This window comes from Ahaetulla prasina, chromosome 8, assembly GCF_028640845.1.
Source record: "Ahaetulla prasina isolate Xishuangbanna chromosome 8, ASM2864084v1, whole genome shotgun sequence".
Classification (NCBI taxonomy): domain Eukaryota; kingdom Metazoa; phylum Chordata; class Lepidosauria; order Squamata; family Colubridae; genus Ahaetulla; species Ahaetulla prasina.
This window is the reverse complement of record NC_080546.1, coordinates 66,953,907-66,977,136: the sequence shown is the minus strand read 5'-3', so window position 1 is coordinate 66,977,136 and position 23,230 is coordinate 66,953,907. Positions and strand designations below refer to the sequence as shown.

General features: G+C 43.7%; 2 protein-coding genes across 4 annotated transcripts in view; one reads left to right on the top strand and one right to left on the bottom strand.

Annotated features, from left to right (window-relative positions):
- OTOP1 (otopetrin 1) overlaps nt 1-6,468 on the top strand; it is a 251,640-nt gene extending 245,172 nt beyond the window's left edge. Inside the window, exon 7 of the mRNA XM_058191991.1 lies at nt 6,435-6,468. The gene's annotated coding sequence lies outside the window, so the exon portion shown is untranslated. The remainder of the gene's footprint in view (nt 1-6,434) is intronic.
- The window catches only part of SLC2A9 (solute carrier family 2 member 9), a 129,956-nt gene that overhangs the window by 8,568 nt on the left and 98,158 nt on the right, over nt 1-23,230 (bottom strand). For all 3 annotated transcript variants that reach the window (XM_058191988.1, XM_058191989.1, XM_058191990.1), the window contains 5 exons: nt 21,105-21,250; nt 20,496-20,628; nt 14,423-14,610; nt 6,460-6,570; nt 3,942-4,043 (listed from right to left, as the gene is read on the bottom strand). In XM_058191988.1, coding sequence (XP_058047971.1) covers nt 3,942-4,043; nt 6,460-6,570; nt 14,423-14,610; nt 20,496-20,628; nt 21,105-21,250 — 680 coding nt within the window. The remainder of the gene's footprint in view (nt 1-3,941; nt 4,044-6,459; nt 6,571-14,422; nt 14,611-20,495; nt 20,629-21,104; nt 21,251-23,230) is intronic.

The following is a 23,230-nucleotide window of genomic DNA, read 5'->3' as shown; positions in this document are numbered from 1 at the left end:
CGATGCTCCCACAGAGAAGGCCCTACCCCTGGGGGCCGCCAGCTGACACTGTTTGGCGGACGGCACCCTGAGGAGACCCTCTCTATGAGAGCGTACGGGTCGGTGAGAGGCATAGGGTAACAGCAGGCGGTCTCGTAAGTACCTGGGTCCTAAGCCATGGAGCGCTTTAAAGATAGTTACCAAAATCTTGAAGCGCACCCGAAAGACCACAGGAAGCCAGTGCAGACTACGGAACAGTGGTGTTACGTGGGAGCCACGAGCGGCTCCCATTACTACTCGCGCAGCCGCATTCTGGACTAACTGCAGCCTCCGGGTGAACCTCAAGGGCAGTCCCATGTAGAGAGCATTGCAGTAATCCAACCGAGACGTAACCAGAGCGTGAGTGACTGTGCATAAGGCATCCCGGTCAAGGAAGGGACGCAACTGGCGGACCAAGCAGACTTGGTAAAAGGCCCTCCTGGAGACAGCCGCCAGATGTTCATCAAAGGACAGTCGTCCATCCAGGAGGACGCCCAAGTTACGAACCACCTACTTTGGGGCCACTAACTCACCCCAACAGTCAGCTGCGGATGCAGCTGACTGTACCGGGGTGCCGGCATCCACAGCCACTCCGTCTTGGAGGGATTGAGCTTGAGTCTGTTTCTCCCCATCCAGACCCGTACAGCTTCCAGGCACCGGGACAGCACTTCGACCGCTTTGTTGGGGTGGTCCGGGATGGAAAAGTACAGCTGAGTATCATCAGCGTACAGATGATAACTCACCCCGAAACCACTGATGACCTCACCCAGCGGCTTCATATAGATGTTGAACAGGGTAGGCGAGAGAATCGACCCCTGAGGTACCCCACAAGTGAGGTGCCTCGCGGACGACCTCTGCCCCCCTGTCAATACCGTCTGCGACCGGTCGGAGAGATAGGAGGAGAACCACCGATAAACGGTGCCTCCCACTCCCAATCCCTCCAACTGGCACAGCAGGATACCATGGTCGATGGTATCAAAAGCCGCTGAGAGATCTAATAGGACCAAGGCAGAGGAACAACCCCTGTCCCTGGCCCTCCAGAGGTCATCCACCAACGCGACCAAAGCCGTCTCCGTGCTGTAACCGGGTCGGAAGCCGGACTGGAATGGGTCTAGATAGACAGCTTCCTCCAGGTGCCGGGGGAGCTGCCACGCAACCACACTCTCTACAACCTTCGCCACAAAGCGAAGGTTGGAGACTGGACGGTAGTTTCCCAAAATAGCTGGGTCCAGGGAAGGCTTCTTCAGGAGAGGTCTCACCACTGCCTCTTTCAAGGCGGCGGGGAAAACCCCTTCAACCAAAGAAGCATTTATAATCCCCTGGAGCCAGCCTCGTGTCACTTCCTGAGCAGCCAGCACTAGCCAGGAAGGGCACGGTTCCAGTAAACATGTAGTTGCATGCAACCTCCCCAGCAACCTGTCCACGTCCTCGAGAGCCACAGAATCAAACTCATCCCAAATAACCTCAACAAGACGTGTCTCCGCCATCTCGGTTGGATCATCGCAATCTTGGTCCAAGCTATCCCGAAGCTGAACAATTTTATCGTATAGATAACCATTAAACTCCTCAGCCCGTCCCTGTAGGGGGTCATCCCGTCCCTCCTGATGAAGGAGGGAACGGGTCACCCGAAACAGGGCGGCCGGGCGGTTATCTGCCGATGCAATGAGGGTGGAAACGTAGGAACGTTTCGCCTCCCTCATTGCCACTAGGTAGGTCTTAGTAAAAGACCTCACTAGTGTCCAATCAGCCTCGGAACGGCTGGACCTCCAGATACTCTCTAGGCGTCTTCTCCGGCATTTCATCTCTCTTAACTCCTCGGACAACCAGGGAGCCAATTGAGATCTACACCGGGTCAGAGACCGCAAAGGCACGACACGGTCCAAAGCCCCAGCCGCGGCCTGTTCCCAAGCCGCAACCAGTTCTTCAGTCGTGCCGTGGGTAAGATCCTCAGGGAACGGCCCAAGCTCCGTCAGGAACCTCTCCGGGTCCATCAGGCACCTGGGACAGAACCAACGTGTTGGCTCCGTCTCCCTGTGGTGGTGAGCGGCGGTCCGAAAGTCTAGGCGAAGAAGAAAATGATCTGACCATGACACGGTTCTTTCACTACATCTCCTAAATCCAGATCATTAACCCACTGACCAGAGACAAAAATCAAGTCTAGCGCGCCTCCCCCAATGTGTGTAGGGCCATCAGTTACTTGAATCAGGTCCAAGGCTGTCATGGAGGCTTGGAACTCCTGAACCACCGTTGATGACAAGCCGGCCGATGGCAAGTTGAAATCCCCCAAGACTAGAAGTCTGGGAATCTCAACCGCCACGCCAGCAAGCACCTCTAGTAGCTCAGGTAGGGCTGTAGTCACGCAGCAAGGAGCCAGGTACGTGATCAACAGCCCCATCTGATTCCGATGGCCCCACTTCACAAGGAGGGATTCACAGCCAGCTATCTGAGGAACAGTGGACTCCCTCGGCTCCAGACTTTCTTTGATCACAACCGCCACCCCCCCACCCCTACCTTGGGTCCTCGGCTGATGGAATGCACGGAAACCTGGAGGGCACAGTTCAACCAGGGGTACACCCCCTTCTGTGCCCAACCAGGTCTCCGTAATGCCCATAAAGTCCACGGACTCCCTCTGAATAAGGTCACAAATCAGGGGAGCCTTGTTGACCACGGACCGGGCATTGCAGACATCAGCCGAAGACCCAAGCTCTGAGGGTCTTGACCATCCGGGGAACGAGTGAGGACTGGGGGGCCGGAGCACGTGATCGCTTTTAAACATCGAACACGTGCTCCCAAAGGACGATACGGCCCCCTTCCTCCACCATATCTGCCCCTCCCACTTACCGTACAGATGGAATAACACTCTCTGCTCTGTACAAACCCCTCCCCCCTGTCTTCGGACCAACTGAAATAGTGTCGTGAGCGTGCGCTGGGACTGGACATACCTTCCCCGACGGGTTTCCCCCAACACCCGCCCTCCCTCCCCCCCCAACCCAAGCCTGTCAATTTCCACCCTCCCCGTAAAATTCTCATTAAAACTCCCCTTAAAAAATCGGTTAAAACTGTTAATTAAAAATCCCCTAAGTCTCCTATTCTTGGCATGCCATCTCTGTGTATGGGAGCTTTCTAGTTCAGTGCCATCCAAGTTGTTGTCTCCTCTTGTCAAAATCAGCCAAGGTCATATCTAATCATAGTGTCTGATTACCCAGAACTAAGACTGTTGGATTGCTTGGCATTTCCATCAGAAATGGATTCGGCTGAACCCAAAGTTTTAATTCTAGTTCCCCTTGTTATTCAAGACTGATGGAAGTGCTCTGACATTCAAGTATCATAAGAATATGACAAAAAATCAATATTCAAAAGCTAGAAAGACAGCACCTCACATTTGTCAAGATCTGTAAGATCAGGGCAAAGGGCTCTTGGGCAGACAGTTATGCAGAGCAGTCCCAGATCTTTGGAAAAGTGGAACAAACATATATGTTTCAAAGCAATTTTCACAACCTCCATAGCTGTGATCCTGAGTAGTATGCTTTAATCTTTGAAAAGGAGATTTTATTTAAAACTGGAAATTAGGACTGGTGAAGACATAATTTAAAACCATGGTTTGTCATAATGGTTCTGAAACATTTCCATGTTTTTCAGTTTGCTAGAAATAAAACTGGGAAGGTATTATTGCAAAAATTTTTAATGCAAATAGATTGTTACATTACAAATCCTGTAAACTACAGTAATATTTTTAATATAAAGTTTGAACTTGCTTCTTAAATACAGTTCATAAAAGAAAATTAGTATTTGTCCATTATTCTAATTCAAGGTTGTACAGAAAAGATCTAATATTTGTTGCATATAAGAATGATTAAAAATAATGTTTAAACCTGATGATTTCATATATTTAAAAGAAAATAGATCAATTAACATTTACAGACCTGTAAACTCATACACATAGTAAGTATGACGAAGAAGAAAACCATCAAACCAAATCCCCCAATCAAAAGAGGTCTGCGTCCAACTCTTTCAATCACTAAACCCTGAAAAAAATAAATGGTTAATTATATTACAGAATTGTGGATGGATTCATCCAAGACCCTAGTAGAACAGAATCAACCTTAGGCAACTCATTCAATTCACAGTACTAAGCTTTTTACAAGGCCAATCAAGAGTAATTTCCATAACTGCTTAACTGCTCTTAAATCAATGTATAAACAGACTGCTTTGAATTTTGGTCTTCTAACTTTATAGGATACTTTATGTTCTTACCTCAATGTCCTATTCTGTCCTTTTATTCTGACTCCTAAAGCTAGTAGGTTTATTATGCACTTGGTACAAAATTTCTAATTCAATGTATAAGAGTTCCAAAGGCTTTGTATTCACTTTCATATTCCAACCTCTATTATTTTGTAATACAGAACATATCACTAACTGAATACTGCAGAGTGGGTGGAACACCATAGGGATTAATGGCTAATAAGATTGTGCAAAGCTTTGATTTAGAATCAATTTTATTGTATCTGTTTGAATCAAGTCTGAATAACTAGGTGGCTCAGTGGCTAAGACACTGACAGACAGGTCAGCAGTTTGGTGGTTCAAATCCCTAGTACAGGTCTCCTGCATGAGCAGGGGATTGGACTAGATGACCTCCAAAGTCCCTTCCAACTCTGTTACAGTTATCATTAACTTAATCAACATGATGCAGCAAATCTAACTACCAGTAGGTACATTATTCAGTAAATTAATGTGCTTTTACACTTTCATGCTTCATCAAAATGAATCAAATTTGTGAATAAAACTGATCTAATTATTTGAATTCAACCCAGCAAAGCTCAGATGTAAATGTACTAAATCAGATCAAAATTCTAATTAAATCTTGGCTACTTTCACATGCTTGCAGTGCTTAAAACCAGCAAGTTTGCAACCAACAGCAAACCTGAACCAATATCAATTACTGTACTTCTATACTCAAAAAATAGATGACCTTTTAAAATTTCTTTTTGCTCCTATATACTCAGGACATCACATTCCATCTCCAGCTACATTGTTAAATGTATATAAATACATTATTAAAATCACAATTAGAATAACAATGTATTAGTAGCAACATATACCGTAAGTATATTTTGTAAGTAGATTACAAAATCTAATGGTGTTCAACAGTCAGAATGGTAAGTCCTTGAGTTTTCAGTGGCAACCTCTCTACATGTAAAGAAGTGGCATTCTTGATATTCTACAAATGGCAGTTTCATACAAAGTATTATGCATGTTTCTTTCTCCTAATATCTTTAAAACAAGGGCTTCAGCCAGTTGTTTACAAAATATGGCTTTTTCAGTGTTTTCCTCTGTAACAAAAAAAATTGTCTTTAAGGAAAATAGCCTTGAATGGTAGAGGTGAACAAGAAATCTTCATATGGTATAGGTCAACGTTCCCATATCTTTCTGGCTCTGCTGACCAGCAGTGATAGTGGAGGGGGAGAGGGGATGGTTTTGCAAGTGTGCCAGCCACCTGTGCAGATGGACTTTCACTTGATCCCCTGCCGCTTCAGTGGCCCAGTTCCCAATGGGTTGCAGACCAGTATTGGTCTGCAAACCAGGAGTTGGGGATCCTTGGTATAGGTAACAGTTTTATCTAACCCAAAATTCAAGTGTAATCCTAAGCATGTTTTCTTGGAAGTTCCAATATTCTTCAGAGCCATTCCAATTATTTCAACAAGAGATTAAAATGTACATTTCAATTAAATCCAGGAGTTCTTACACACTTAACATTAGCTCTCTTTATTTTAAAAATAAATTAGTTGTCATTAGTAACTTTCATCTATTTTTTTCATTAATATGTTATGGAGTATATTTCTTCATGCCACTCATGATTCCAAAAAATTAAATAAATATTGATCTATTCAAAAGAAAGAACATCTAAGTTTGTAACAAAACATTAGATACAATCTCAGATGCTTACCTGATTAACTATTTCTCCCTCAGATTTTCAAAACAAATAAAATCATTGAGATGGTGAACTATGTGTGTTATTCACTCTAAAGTGTTGTGCACATTTTATTTATTTATTTATTTATTTATTTATTTATTTATTTATTTATTTATTTTGTTTGATTGATTGATTGATTTTTATCCTGCCTTTATTACTTTACAAGTAACTCAAGGCAGCAAACATACATAATACTCCTTCCTCCTCCTGTTTTTCCTCACAATGACAATCCTGTGTGGTGATTTGGGCTGAGAGAATGTGACTAGTACAAAGTCACCCAGGCAGCTTTTAAGCCTAAAGCAGGATCAGAACTCACAGCTCCTGGTTTCTAGTGAAGATTTTTATATGATTCAGTCCTTTTATTTCCTTATTGCCAGTTCAAAACTAAGATGGAAACTGAAAAAGATTTCATTCTAAATTATATATGCCTTATACATTTCTATAGGTTTTCCAATACGCTACACACTTACTGAGAAAAGAGCAGCCAAGATCTCCACAGCTCCTGTGCTTAAGGTAACATATGGTATCATTTCAGGATTTAGGCCAGCTCCTTTGAAAATGTCATTTGTGTAGAACCAAATCTGGAATAGAAGCCACCTTCCAGTTACTGGGTTTCAAAAAAATCATTTGGCCCTATCAAATTCTAAGTTCTACATATATACATTTAATGATGTATGTAAATTGTCAAAATAGTGCTCTATAACCTCCAGATGCCCAGCCTATGGACATCACAATGTTGAAAACATTTGTATCTGGGTATATTATTGAAGACAATGTGAAATATTTATCAGGTTGCTTCAAAACAGCACAAAAATGAATAAAAACAATACTATTCACTCTAAGCTTGAGTTTTTGTTTTCGTCCATTTTCCAGTGTCAGCATATTAATGTTTTCCCACCCCAAAAAAGAGAGAAAATAATCAGAATAGAGTGGTGAATTCTCTTCTTATACATAACAAAAGACATTTTTGTAGGATATGAGGAAAGAGTCCATTACCCTTATTTTCATTTAGTTGAGCAACCAACAACCAAACAACAAAGAAAAAAAAAGATAATGTAGGCTAAGTTATAAGGTTCTTCTGTACCTCACCTTTTAGCTCCTTGATGCCAGGACAAAAATTAAACTGCTTAAGAAACCTCTTTCTGGTTTCTTAAGCATCGCGACGAGATGGACACGAACCCCCGGAGCTCCGGGGGTAGCGCCGAAAATCCCATCGTTATGGGGGTGCATAATGGACCATAGCTGTCTCGCAGGGACAGCTAAGAAAGAAGGAGCCGCCGGAGCAAACAGGGAAGTTGCAAATTCCCTGCAGCACTGGCCTTTTATCCTTCGACCCAGCGATGAGGACCGCAACCATTACAAGCTGCCAAAGTCAGGACGGCCACATAAGATCGTGCAGGAGGTTTAAGCGCTGAATTGGACAAATATTGAAGCCGGGTGAATGAACATCAACTCACGGGGAGGCATTCTAAAATTGATTTTTGCAACAAATTTACAAAACCTTGGAATGGCGGCTAAACTGACAAGGATTGTTAACATAAGTAACTAAAAGAAATGGAAACAGCACCCAAAGACCTGACAAAAATTTGGCTTTGAAATTGAAGTCTAGACCCTTTAAACAAAAAGAAAAAAATAGAATCAACAATGAAAACTGGAATCTGGATAATCTGGAAGTTTTTAACAATTGATTAATGAACAGAAACAGGGAAAAGGGGGGGGGGGAACTGAGGACTTAAAATTGGACTTGGATGGAATATCTCGGATTTCCTCTACCCTTTATGGATTTGAATTAAGCAAATTATCAAATTGAAATCATGGATTTTAAATGGGACAAACTGGAAAAAGGGAAAATTAAGCTGAAACAAAACATGGTGCGGCTCTAAGTAAAGGAAAAAAATGGAAACTTTTGCTAATTGTGGATTGGATTTGTGAACTACAAAGCGACATCTATAGGCGGAAGAAGAATTATAAGGACTTGGTCTTTGTTGTAAACCTTTTATGACTGAGATAAGAATGGTGAGAATTTCAAAGGAGCTTTCTATCAACAAGCTGTTTGACCTTCACAAGAATAAGAGCTACAACTTCAAAGAACGAAGCAGAGAACAACTGAAAACAAGAGAAACACACAAATGATCTTCAAGCAAGCAACATGAGAATAACTATAAGACTAGAGAGAAAATAATGATTTAGAAAAAACTAGAGCTGTTTTTAGCAGTGACAGTGAATAAAGAATTTATGATGTTAAAATATAAATTTAATGATTAAACAGAGATTGTTAAAGAGACATAAAGAAGGGGGGAAGAGGAAAAAGGAGATTTAATAGAAATATATGATAAGCTAAGAAAATATGGAATTTTAAGCGAATAAATGTTGAATTGAAGCAGTTTAAGATTAAAACTTCTATGAGATGAGAATATGCAAGTATAAGCATGAAACTTTTTGAAATAAGAGAAATGTTTGCTCCTTTTTAATTTTGCTTTATATATATAAGCTTGAGAATGATAAATTTTGGAATCTTTATTGATAAAGAAATGACTGATATTTGAAGCTATGGAAATAGGCAGGATTTTATTGAAATATAAGACATATTTTTTTAAAGTAAGGAACTTTAAAGAAAAACAAGAAGGGAACTAACACAGGTTAAGATTGAAATATAAAAGAGATGAGAATTAAATGCACAAGAGGTTCTTTGGAAATATCAAAGAGATGAGAATTAAATACATAAGAGATCTTTTGAAATAATAAATGTTACCTAGTATTACTTTTGTCTTTTTTCTTTGTTTTTGTTTTTCTTTTGATAAAATTTAAGATAAATGGTTTTTAAAAAATGTTTATGGATGTAATTATAGAAGTTGAAGATATAAAGATTGAAAAGAAAGAAACTTCTAATTGGGAATATAGGGTTTTAATTTAGATGGGAGAGACAAGAAGGGGGGCAAAAAAAGGGGGCTAGACTTGATTAAACTGTTAAATTCAGGACAGAGGGTTAGATTGAACTTTGTATTAGAGATATGCAAATAGTGAAATTAAAATGGGGGGAAGGGAAATACATTTAAAAAGTATACAAGAGGGTGGTGGAAAATTGAATTGGGTTTGATTATGTCGTTGGCTGATATTTTTGTTCAAAAAGTATACTGTATGGGTTTGTTCTAAAAAAAAATTTAAACCCCCCCCCCCCAAAAAAAAAACCCCTTTCTGGATTTCAATCAATTTCATTCATTCATTTCATTCACTTTCACTTTGGCCAGTGATGGTTGTGGTATTTGCCACAAGCCCTGACTGGAAATTTACTTTCCCAGGGAAAGGGGACTGAGGATTTACTAGGAAAGGGAGTGGAAGGGAAGGGGAAGGAAGAAGGGAAAAACAATTTGGAAAAAATATTTTGGAACTGAGGGAAGAATGAACTCAGCATCTCTTTAAAGTAGCTGCTGTCTCTTCGTAGTTTTTTGCATGAACCTGAAAAAAAGCACCGCTGCTTTAAGGAATCATATTAAAAGTACAACTACTTTGAATTGCTCTGTGGTCAAAGTCCCAGTTTATGAAGCAAATCTTTTGAATGGCTATTTGTTTGTTTAGGAAATTTATTTACTGCCTATCTCATATCCAACAGCTTACAGCATAAAACATTAAAACAGAAAAGACATTGAAATCAAGTCATAGCACACAGCAGATAAAATCATTGACAATTAGAAACCATAAAAAACAGATGGGAAAGATGGTAGCTGGACACACAAAGGGTGGGGAAGTGCGATGAGAGGTGGTGGCGCAATAGTTAGAATGCAGAATTGCAGGCTAACTCACTGCTGACTGCCAGGAGTTCAATTCTGACTGGCTCAGTGTTGACTCAGCCTTTCATCCCTTCAAGGGTGGTAAAATGAGGACCCAGATTGTTGGGGGCAATATGCTGATTCGATAAAATGTTTAGAGAGGGCTGTAGAGCACTATGAAGTGTTATATAAGTCTAAGTGCTATTGCTATTAGGTTTTAATTAATCAACCATCTCCAGTATGAAGCTCCCTCATTGGGTTTCCAAGCCATCTGGCAAAGCTAAATCTTGAGGCTTTTTCGAAACCTCAGGAGGGTGGGAGCCAATCTCATCTCAGGGTGTAAGATGTTCCAGAGGGCAGGAGCCATGATTGAGAAGGCTCTTCTACTGGAGCCCACTAGCCAAAATTCCTTGGTTGATGGGATCCACAGATTCCTCCCTCTGCTGGTGTGGGTGATGCAGGCTAATCCCATTAGGCTGAGGCAGTTCCTCAAGTAGCCTGGACCCATGCAGGGCTTTAAAGGTGATGACCAGCACCTTGAATTGCATCCAGAACCAGACTGGCAACTAGTGAGCTTGCAAACCAGTGGTGTAACATGGGCCACTCTAGGGGCCCTAAAAACTGCTCACACTGCTGCACTCTGTACCAGTTGTAGCTTCTGAATGCTCTTGAAGGATATAGAGCACATTGCAATAGTCCAAACATGAGCTGACTAGGGCTTGAGTAACTGAGTGGAGGGACTCCTGATCTAGGAAAGGCCGCAACTGCTGCACAAAACAAAGACAAGCAAAGGGTCTCCTAGCCATGACTGCCACCTGTTTTTCGAGCAGAAGTTGCAAGTCTAGTAAAACCCCCAAGATGCAGGCCAGATCTATCTGGGATAGTGCAACCCCATCCAGAACTAAAGGTGTTAATCCCAGATCTTGGAGCTCCATGCACCCATAGTCACTCAGTCTTGCCAGGGTTCAGTAGAAGCCTGTTGTTCAGGCCCTCACAGCCTCCAGGCACCATGAGAGGGCAGCCATAGCATCACTTGGGTAATCGGGATGGAGATATAGAGTTGAGTGGTGGTGGTAGTGACGGATGATCTCACCCAGTGACTTCATGTAGATGTTAAAGAGGAGAGGAGAGTGTAGAGTGAGGGCTGGACCTCTCACTCCCTATTAACACCGGTTGGGACCTGCTGTGGAGAAAGGAGCCAAACCAGCACAAAACTGTGCCACCCAACCCCAGACCCCATAGCCGGCCCAAAAGGATACCATGGTTGATGGTATCAAAAGCCGCTGAGAGGTCAAGGAGAACAAGGATGGTTGCACTACCCACATCATGCTCTTATTAGAGGCCATCAACAAATGAGACCAATGCTGTTTCTATCCTATAACTATGCCTGAATCCTAACAGAAAAGAGTACAGATAATCCACTTCATCCAGGATCCTGTCAAGCTGCCACACCACTACTTTTTCCACAATATTCCCTAAAAAGGGAAGATTGGAAACTAGACAGAAGTTGTCCAGGCAGATTGGATCAAGCAATGGTTTTTTGAGGAGGGGGAGAAACAGGGCCTCCTTAAAAGGTCCTGGAAATGTCCCCTCCTGAAGTAATATATTAATCATGCTTGAACCCAACTGCTAATCAGTGTCCTGGAGGCTTTCACCATCCATGAGAGACAAGGATCTAACTGGCAGGTGGTATCACTGACAACATCGAGGATCCTGTCCACTTCATCATGATCAACAGAATAAAACTGAATCCGAATGACTTTGTCCATCAGGTGTTGAACAAATTTCTCTGCATGGTCCTGAAGATGATCACATGAGTCCCCCCATCCCAGGAAGGATTACATGATCTGGAACAGGGCCGCTGAGCGACCCTATGTGGACATAATAAGAACAGAGAAATAATGCTCTTTTGCCATTCTTGCTGCCACAAGATAGGCCTGGATAGTGACTCTAAGTTGTGTCTGGTCAGCATCATCCTTCATTATCTCTCCAACAATGCTCTAGGCATCTCTTAACCCTTTTCAAAACCCACAACTGCTCCATGAACCACAGGAAGAGTCAGGAATGATGGGTGAAGAGATGTCGCATAGAAGCGACCTCTGTCCAAAGCCCTGGTGGCCTGTTGGTTTCAGGCTGTAACCAGGGCTTTGACAGGGCCATGAAGTTGAGCCCTTGGGATAGCCCTCAGTTCCCTCTGAAACCCAATTGGGTCCATCAGTCACTAGGGATGAACCATACAGATAGGCCTAGCTTCCCTGCAGAAGGAGGGGGAAAGCAACAGAGAATCTCAGGGACATCAGGTCATAATCTGACCATGACAAGGGGGATGACGTTAAGTCCACCCCAGATCATGTTGTCATTGCTGCAACAAGAAAATCATATCTGACTGTCCTGAGTCAGATCTCAGATGATCTGGGATAGGCCCATGGGTGCCATGGAGACATGATCTTCTGGGTCGCTTCTGAGGACATACCTAGGTGTGCCAGGTTGAAGTCATGCAAAACTGTAAGTCTGGGAAACTCTGACAGCCTTAAGATGGCCTCTAGCAGCTCAGGCAGGGAAGATGTCACACAGCAGGGAGGTTTGTATACTAGCAACAATCCCAACTGATCTCCTAAACCCAGCTACAGAATCAGGTTCTTACAGAACCATGTGGAATAAGGTCCCTGAAGGTCAAAAGAGACTCTTTGATGACCACTGCCACCCCATCTTCCCTGCCCTGAGCTCTCAGCTGGTGCAAACCCTAAACATACCTAGACACATCTCTGTAAGGGAACCCCCCCCCTTCCAGTTAGCCAGTCTCGGTAATACATGCCAGGTTAATGCATTCCTTCTCAATAGATCTTAGATAAGGGGTTAAACATGGAGCGTGTTTAACTTAATGGAACTGCATCTACATGGAGGGAAGTATGCAGTGGGGTACTCCAAAGCTGTCTTAGGCCTAGTATTGTTCAATATCTTCATAAATGATTTAGACAAGAGGACAGAAGGGGAACTCATCAAATTTGCAGATGACACCAAGCTGGCAGGACTAGCCAATACTCCAGAAAATAGGTTCAAGATACAGGAGAAGTTTGATCAACTTGAATGCTAGCCCCTATCTAACAAAATTAAATTCAGTGTAGAGAAAAGGAAGGTTTTACAAGTGCACAGATATAGAACAGGTAGTACTTGGCTCAATAGTAGTAACTGTGAAAGGGATATTGGGAGTCCTAGTGGCCAATCACTTAAGCAGTGTGCTGCAGCTACCAAAAAAGTCAAACAATCCTAATCTACTTTAAGACGGAAAGAATCAAGATCACATAAAGTGTTAATACCACTTTCTAATGCCTTGGTAAGACCACACTTAGAATATTGCAACCAGTTTGGGTTAGCATGATATAAAAAAGATGCTGAGACTCTAGAAAGGGTGCAGAGAAGAGCAACGAAGATGATTAGGGGATTGGAGGATAAAACATATGAAGAATGATTGCAGGAATTTGGTCTAGTTTAATTTAATGAAAAGAAGGACTAGGAGTGATACGATAGCCGAATGCCAATATCCAAGGGCCTGCCACAAAGAAGAGGGGGTCAACCTATCTTCCAAAGTATCTGATGGCAGGACAAGAAGCAATAGATGGAAACTAATCAAGGAGAGAACTCACTTAGAATTAAAGAGAAATTTCCTGACAGTTAGTACAATTAATCAGTGGAATGACTGGCCTCTAGAAGTTGTGGGTGCTCCAAAAGAAGGTATTTACCATATTTTTTGGACTATAAGACACACCAGTGTATAACACACACCAAAATTTCAAAGAGGTAAGTAAGAAAAAAAAAGAGTTTTGCCCACATCGGCCCCAGGAGCACTCTGCAGGCCTCTCAAACCCTCTGCACGCCTTGTTATTCGCAAAAACAGGGAAAAAATGGGCCAATTTTTGCAAAAAATGGGGCATGCGGAGGGTTTGGGAAGCCTGCAAAGTGCTCCTGGGGGAGGGCAAAAACCGGTGAAAAATGGGTCCGTTTTTGCAAAAAACAGGGTGTGCAGAGGATTTGGGAGGCCTGCAGAGTGCTCCTGGAGGCTGGGGGAGGGTAAAATACCAGTTTTTGTGAAAAATAAGCATTTTTTTCACAAAAGTGGGGGTGTTTTTACCCTCCCCTGCACTCTGCAGGCCGCCCAAACCCTCTGTCACTCTATTTTTGTGAATAATGGGTCCATTTTTCACAAAAATGGGATGAGTGGGGCAGGGCTTCAGGAGGCCAAAAATGGCTGTATTTGGTGTATAAGATGCACCAACATTTCCACCCTCTTTTAGTGGGGGAAAATGTGCATCTTCTACTCCGAAAAATATGGAAAGAAAAGTTTGAATAACCATTTGTCTGAAATGCTATAGAGTTTCCTGCTTGAGCAGGAGGTTGGACTGGAAGACATCCAAGTTCCCATCCAACTCTGTTATACTGTTAATTGCAGATTTGCAGTTCATATATTTTCAAGAAGGGGAGGGAAAAGAAGAAAAACACAAATAGAAATAAGTTGTCTGTTCAGTGGTTTAGAGCTGGAGTAAAAGCAGGAAGGGACAGGTCATATATCTCTTGGCCAACTGATCTCCCAGATTCTGATGTTGAGGGAGCGCTATTATAAATTATTGTGAAAGCAAAAATTAAATATATGTTTTATATAATGACTTACAGCATTAAGGCCACAAAGTTGATAGCAAGCCATGGTTACAACTACAGTGAGAATCTGCCACCGCTTAGTGTTGTCACACAAAAGTTGAAATACAGATGCTACTTGAATGTTTCTCTGTACTCGACTCTCTTCCAGAACTTCTTCTATTTCATGTGACACGTCAGATTTTCCAAGGAACTTCTGAAATGCTGCAAGCCCATAGTTCATACAATTTATACACAATTAATATTATTCACATGAAACTGTACTTCACACCAAATTGTACATCGATTACACATTTTACACATCAAACTGTAATTTACACCAAACATTTACCATTTTATCTTTCAAAAACAGCAAAATATGTCAGCTTCATCAGTAATGTTTGGGTTTACTCAAATAAATAGCAAATAGTGATTCCACATTATTCAATTATAATTCCACAAATATTTACAAGTTTCATTTCAGGGCCAACATTGCAATTTTGTAAATTCTGAATCTGCTCCTCTTGTTCATGCATTTAAAATAACAGCATATTATAACTATTATGTTACATATCCTATTTCTAACATTTCTAAATATTTGTAATGGTACGCATCTCATTCACATCTTTTTTCATTATTATGCAACAAGTAACATGATTTTATATCTTTATTTGTTGGCAAAATCGGGTAATATAATAACTAATATGGTCCCTTGTAAGTAGAAATTTAGAAGCACTATGAAGTCTAAACTACAATCTTCTATTTACTTCTCCTGGAATGAAGTTAAAGACATTTACTTCTGACTTGATTTACAGTATGTCACAGAAGTGAGTACACCACCTCACATTTTGTAAATATTGAAGTATATCTTTTCATGTGACAACACTGAAGAAATGACACTTGGCTAAAATGTAAAGTAGTGAATATACAGCTTGTATAACTGTAAATATGCTGTCCCCTCAAAATAATGCAACACACAGCCATTAATGTCTAAACTGCTGACAACAAAAGTGATAAAGTCCAAATGGTGCCCAAGTAGCTGTTTTCGCTCCCTGGTGTAATGTGATGTGTTAGTGTTATAAGGTCTCCGTGAGAAGGGGGAGCAGAGGTGTTAAAGTTGGTGTTATCACTCTCTCTCATACTGGTCACTAGAAGTTCAACATGGCAAAGAACTCTCTGAGGATCTGAAAAAATGAATTGTTGCTCTACATAAAGATGGCCTAGGCTATAAGAAGATTGCCAAGTCCCTGAAACTTAGCTGAAGTACAGCGGCCAAGACCATACAGAGATTTAACAGGACAGGTTCCACTCAGAACAGGCCTCACCATGATCGACCAACGAAGTTGAGTGCTCATGCTCAGCATCATATCCAGAGGTTGGCTTTGGGAAATAGATGTATGAATGCTGCCAGCATTGTTGCAGAGGCTGAAGGGGGGGAGGTGAGACTGTCAGTGCTCAGACCATATGCCGCATGCCGCATCAAATTGGTCTGCAGGGCTGTCATCCCAGAAGGAAGCCTCTTCTAAAGATGATGCATAAGAAAGCCCTCAAATGGTTTGCTGCAGAAAAGCAGACTTAGGACATGGATTCCTGGAACCATGTTCTGTGGTCCGATGAAACCAAGATAAACTTATTTGGTTCAGATGGTGTCAAGCGTGTGTGGTGGCAACCAGGTGAGGAGTACAAAGACAAGTGTGTTTTGCGTACAGTCAAGCATGGTGGTGGGAATGTCATGGTCTGGGACTGCATGAATGCTGCTGGTACTGGGGAGCTACACTTAACATTGAGGAAACCATGAATGCCAACATGTACTGTGACATACGGAAGCAGAGCATGATCCCCTCCCTTTGGTGACTGGAGTGCAGGACAATATTCTAACATGATAACAACCCCAAACACACCTCAAAATTGACCACTGCCTTGTTCAAGAAGCTGAGGGTAAAGGTGATGGACTGGCCAAGCATGTCTCCAGACCTAAACTCTATTGAGCATCTGTGGGGCATCCTGTGGAGGCACGCAAGGTCTCTAACATCCACCAGCTCTTTGACATCATCATGGAGGAGATAGGAAGAGGACTCTAGTGGCAACCTGTGAAGCTCTGGTGAACTCTATGCCCAAGAGGGTTAAAGTGGAGCTGGAAAATAATGGTGGCCACACAAAATATTGACACTTTGGGTCCCATTTGGACATTATCACTTAGAGGTGTACTCATTTTTGTTGACAGCAGTTTAGACATTAATGGCTGTGTTTTGCATTATTTTGAGTCATTCTAGCTCTGACTTTAGACTTTACAAGATAAGGGACTCCCAAATGTGCTTTTTTCAAGAGGAAACTGGAGTTTCTGGTTTTTCTTTGAAGATGTTCCGCTTCTCATCCAAGAAGTTTCTTTAGCTCTAACTGGATGATGGGGAATGGGAAATGGGTCCTAGAAATGGGAGAGTCTAGGACCATGAAGGCGAACCTATGGCACGCGTGCCGGAAGTGGCACGCAGAACCATCTCTTGGGGCACACGAGCCATCGCCTGTTGCTCTTCCGGGTTCCAGTGCACTGGCTAGCTGGTCTTCACAAGCGCAGGAGCACTGGAAACTGAAAGAGCTGCCGCCTGGTGTGTATGCACGTGCTGGAAAGATGATCTTCTGGTTTCCGGTGTGCACATGAGCACCAGTCAGTTGGCCTTTGCACATGCATGCATGCCAGAAATGGAAAGATCAGGTGGCTGGTGCACATGTGCGTGCCAGAAACCAGAAGACCATCTTCCTGGCACGAGCATGTGCACCAGGCAGCTGGTCTTCCAATTTCCAGCACACGCGCACATGCTCCCATTTTGGCACTCGGTGCCAAAAATGTTCACCAACATCTAGGACCTTTAGGTTCCCACCATTGGCTGTGCCTCCTTCACCTCCAGCCATTCACCTCTACCCATTCACAGCCAGCTTTCCTCCTCCACTGGCCCTCCCCCAGCCATTCTCCACTGCCATGGGTCCAGTGGTGGGATTCAGCCATTTCACTCCAGTTCAATAGAACTAGTAGCTAATTTTTTGCAGAGTTCAGCGAACCAGTTAGACATGTTCTGGAAAATCTGTGTTTTCCAGAACACATCTTGTTTTCGTTCAACTTCCTTCCAGGCGGGGGAGGGGGGGAACCCTTCTCAAAAGTCCAAGAGAGGAGTGAGGAAAGCCTTTGATCATATCACTCAGGTGAAAACTGTCTTACTTTCCAACAGGTGATGGGGCCGGGGTCTGCACATAAGGTGGCAGCTCCCCTCTCCCCCATTTGCATTTCACTGAAAGTTCTGCATTTTTACTTCTTTGCTGATGTGTGTTTACAGATGGGATGGTATGTTCTTAAGGAAGCGTGAGTATCCCAGGCAGTGGTTCAATGGGAGGGAAGTCTGGTGCCCCATTGCTTCTCCTGTTTCGGGGGGATTTGTCAGTGTATAAGGGTTCATGAATTGGAATAGACATGGTAACAGGTCAGCAAATGGGGACTGTTTGGTGACCCAGACAGCTTGGAGCCTGGGCGTGGCTTAGGTTCATTGATCTATACATACATACATATATATACATATACATATACATATACATACACATACACATACACATACACACATACACATACACACATACAAGTGCTTCTGTGATTATTGATTCTGTACTTCTAGATTCCGAGTTTTGGTTCTGGCTTCTGCTGCATGTGTACTGTATATAAAGAAGTTTCTTATATAAATGAATCCTGCTGAATTATTTACTTGTGTGCTGGTTGGATTGCTATAAACTCTAACAGGATCCCGTGTTGAGAAGCTAAGTATTTACCATCATGCCAGTCACTGCCTCTCCCCAGAATCCTAGGCAGTGATTCTCTGGGAAAAGAAGTCCCGAGTGCCTCTACAGTAATGGCCCCACCCGCTGGAAGTCCCCCTGCAATTATATCTCTTGTAAATGACCCCATGGCAAAGATCCAGCTGCTCCCAAGCTCCCACCCAGCACCCCAGAGATCCCTGCCACCAGACACCACACACTCAGCCTCTCAGCCTGCCTTCCTTCCTTCCTTCCTTCCTTCCTTCCTTCCTTCCTTCCTTCCTTCCTTCCTTCCTTCCTTCCTTCCTGTCAACACATCGAACAGGTGCCAAGACTGAGAAACACTGAAAAAGACATGTGGAGACAAGAGAAGCTGAGATGAAAAATTACTATTGTCCCAAATTGCCATGGTGGCTGATCAAGGCAAATCCCCCTGGCACTGAACCATTTCCTCACAGTTATAATTCTGAATTATTTTCCACAGTTTTCTTTGGACTAAGGGAGGTTTGGCAAATGCTTGGTAGAGGATTAAAAATGCAGAGCTCTCAGTGAAATGCAAATGGGAGTGCGGGGAGAAAAACAGGGGAGGGGAGATCTTTTACTTACCGTATATACTCGAGTATAAGCCGAGTTTTTCAGCACGTTTTTTGTGCTGAAAAACTTCCCCTCGGCTTATACTCGGGTCTATACGGCTTATACTCGAGTTTTTTTTTTTTTTAAAAGCCCCTCGGCTTATACTCGAGTATATACGGCTTATACTCGAGTTTTTTTTTTTCTTTTTTTCACATTTTACCGGACGGAAGCCCTGCCGGTGCAGTGAGAGGGCGGGGCGGGGGAGCCGCCAGCCTTCTCAGCTGAGGGAGGGAGGGTTTCCCCAACCGGTAGGTGCCTCATTTCCCACCCTCGGCTTATACTCGAGTCCCCAGTTTACCCCAGTTTTTGGGGTAAAATTGGGGACCTCGGCTTATACTCGGATCGGCTTATATTCGAGTATATACGGTAATTCAATTATACTCATTCATTTCCAGTGGGAATGAATTCCATTCATTTCCAGTGGGAAGTGATACTTTTCTGCAAGTAGATGGTCATGGTAAAGATTCCCAGTTTTCATTTTGATTGCCCTCCCCCACATGTGCAGAGCAGGAAGAGTAAAGTGGAGCTAAGAGGAGGAGGAGGAGTCAGCCAGGCGCAGTTCTTACAGATGATGGGCGGCCATTTGCACTCCAAGCAAAGAATGGAAATTTTGTGCAGGAGGGGTTAAACCAACGAAATGTTCACCATTACCAGCTTGTGTGTGAATATGGAGGCTCTTTCCCCCTTCCGCCTGTTATAATGGTAGAAGCCGCACCGGCCTTACCCTCCCCCCCACCTCCTTTCATTGGAGCTGACTGAGTTACAAGCCAAGCTGTCTCTGTGAAGCCCCCTACAGGTGCCCCTCCCTCCCTTCCTGGTCTACCCCCAACACACTTTTGACTGTCTGCCCCCCCAGTGGGTCTCGCAGCTGTGTTTCTCACCTCCACTCCCCCCATCCCTTGGGTCCTGGTGACAAATCTGCGCTGCCTCAATAGTGGGATGCTTTTGTGCTGCAGCTTTACTATTTCCAATACTTTCCCCTTTAAGAAAAACTTGCAGAGCAGCTGCAGCACTTTTAAAAAAATCTTGGATCACACGCTGCTCCGCCACAACCCTGCAATTGCCAATTCCACACTAACCCCACAGCACCATTGCTTCTGCCTGCCATCCAATTGGCTGGAGGCTATTTGTTCTGTGCAGCCAAAGGTCTAGGTCAAACAATGTTTGGGCAAATGGGCCAGGCCAAAGGGCAAGGGACGGAGGGCCAGGGACCCATATTCTGTGGAGAATGGTCAGAGAAGGATGGCCAGCAAAGGAGGAAAGATGGCTGTGAATGGGCTGAAGTGGGTGGCTGGAAGCAAAGGAGGTATGGCCAAGCTCCTGTGCCTAAACGTCTCATTCCGCCTTTGGGACAACCATGACCCGGATGACTGAGAATCTCCATAGACAAAGAGAAGGGACTGTTTCCAGCAGGAGAGAATATGCAAAAATGCCATAATGATCATCTCCTTTTCCTTTAGGCAGACAAAGGGTAATTTTTAAGCATGGCACTGCTGTTTTGTTGTTGATATTGTTATCAAACCTAAAAGATTGGAGAACCACCCTACAGGCCAGATATCAGCATATAATGCTTCTGAAGACTGCCACCCACAACAATATTGCATTTGTGCTTATGGTCTTTGCTTTTAAACCAGGTAAACAATAGGATCAATTGAGATAAAATATGAATGTGAGAGTACCTTTTTCTGCTGCTTTTGTGTCATTTTTTTCAAGTAAGAGGAAGCGAGGACTTTCTGGTAGAAAAGGCAGGACTCCAACTTGGAGAGTTGATGGAACAATAATCATTGCAAACAGATAAGGCCACAGGAACTCCTGCAATCAGTCAAGAAAATTAATATTGGTATTGCTGCATTTCATGTAAAATGTAATACTAAAAACATGCGCAAAATTCACAGTTCAGTAACAGAAAAGATGCTCTATACTTAGGCAGAAGAATGCCAATTATGTAACCTGACAATAAGTACTTTTAATTGTGAATGTCAACACTACCAATAAGTGTAAAGTTAGGAATGCAGATGAGTCTAGTTTCTATCCTTACATTCTCTTTTAAAAATTGACAATAAAAGAAGTTTTCAAAAATTTTAAAAACTTATCAAAAATTCTTCAGCAAAAATGAACAGAAGTAGTTCAGCTTCTACTAATTTACACAAGACTGTAAATAAATCTTGTTATTTGATATTATAGTAAAGAATACCTGGACATCATTTATCTGTTTATAATTAATGGGCTTTCAATCTCAATTTACACAAAGTGCAAAAATGAATAAATAATTCAGAATTATTACAGACCTTTCCAAATATCTCAGGTAGCCCCAAAATCTGTCCACTGAAAACACCAATACAGATGAAAATTGCTGTAATTTGTCCTAGTGAGCCCCGGATCTGCTTGGGAGAAATTTCACTCAAATACATTGGGAGTGCACTCAGAGATACCCCTGTGAAAAAGAGAAAATGGTAAAGAACATTTTTTTAATAAAAAAGAAAAATTGTAGGCAGGCAGACAGACAGACAGATCCCTATGGAAGAGAATATTTGCAGCTCAGGGTCGAACTATGGGATTTTTGGTGCTCTTGACCTTGGTTGTTTTCTTGCAGATGTTTCATTACCAAACTAGATAACATCATTGATGTTAGAGGGAGTGAGATTTGCTCTCATTATATATACTAGTGGCGTATCCTGTCAGTGTTGTTAGGAGTGGTCTTGGTAATTCCTTGACTGGGGTATTGTATAAACTTTGGAAGCCATACTAGGCTGAAGGCTTCTGCGCTGCCACTTTCTCCTGTGTGGGAAAGTAGGAGGGGGGGTTAGTAGAAGGGGCCATTAGACATAATAACATTCTTCTTGCTGGTCAAGGTCAGGCCAGGACTGCATCTGGAGAAAAAGTGGTTGGAGTGATGTCTCAAAATGAGACGATTGGTGATTGGAGCACGTGATCAGCAGAGGGGTCAGGGGTGATGATTTTGGAGTGTGTTTCACTGAGGAAAGACCCGGATCTCCCAGATTCGGATTTCCCCAGTTGTGCCAGTTTACCTATCCTAGTAAAAGAACTTTGAAAGATGCTCGCTTCGGAGTCTTTACTTGAAGACGGAGGAGGAGGAGGGGGTTTTCTGGAATGCTGACATTAATCCGAATCTCCTTTAGAACATAGCAGCACCCCTCCCCAAAAGAGGGGGCCGTCAGGAGTGCTGGGCCCCGGCATCCACCAAACCCTTTGGGTGGTGCAAAGACCCAGTGAAGATGGAGGAAAGAGTAGAGATCACAGAGGGGGCAGTGGGGACGGATGCTCAAGGATCTATCGACACCCGGTTCTCTCCTTCGGAGGAAGTGGTACGTGCCATTGAGGCTGCAGAGGAGTCCCAAAGACTGGGCGCTTGGCCCAAGGAATCAGATTCCTGGAAAAGTTGCCAGTTTGATCCCCCTGAAAGGGGACCAGAGGTGAGACTGCCAGGATATCATGCAGCCCCAGCCCAATGAAGTCGCCCCCTCCTGCTTTCCAGCCAGAGTGGACAGTGGGGACAGCTGTGGGGTCCGGAGATTCCCAAGAATGGAGCCTGCTGCCTTCATCGTGAATTCGGTCCTTGACTGTGCTCCTGAGAGTTTTGAGCGCATGAAAGTGGGAAGCTATGCACCCCCCTCCCAGCCTCCTCAAATGAGATGGAACTTAGCACAGCCTATGTTCACCTTCCCCCCCTGCAGGAGAGGGGGGTATTAGTGGGGCTCAAGCCCACCCCAACATGGCCAGGAGCAAACCGATCAGCTTACAGGCACAGCAGGGAGATTACGCAGCTGAAAGACATCAAACGCTGCTGGCATGGGGAATGTAACCTCCCCCTACGGAGCCCCCTTGCCTGCCGGCCTTTCTGCTACCTCCTACTGAATCCATCGCCCCAGGCTGGGGATTCTACCCCGGCCAAGGGTGGGTCCAGTGCCAGTGGTATCCAGCCTCATCTGCTCCAAATTTCCAGGGGTTTCCCTGGCCTCAGTATGGCCCAGTGATCCCAGCCACGCAGGGGCCCCTAATCCAGCAGCTGGTTGGAGTTCTATCTCCCTCTCCAGCCCAGCGAGCAGCTCTGTCATCACCGGTCCCTCTCCCTCAGCAGGGGGCCTCCCAACAACCCGCAGCAGCTTGGCCCTGAGTTCCCCCTCAGCTGCCTGCCAGTGAGCCCTGTCCCCCTGTGCGACCAGCCCCACCCCGCTTCAGAGCAACATTTGATGGCACACCTGCCAAAATTGCTTACTTCTTCAGCAGGGTTTGGGCTCATATAGATCAGTATGGAGATCAATACGAATCGGAGTGGGACTTGATATCAGCGATTTCTGATGGGATGAATGAAGGAGAGGCCTCAGAATAGATAGCGCAGCTGCACAATGAGGGCACTGCAGAATTGAATGACATCGGGGGGTTTGTTGCACTG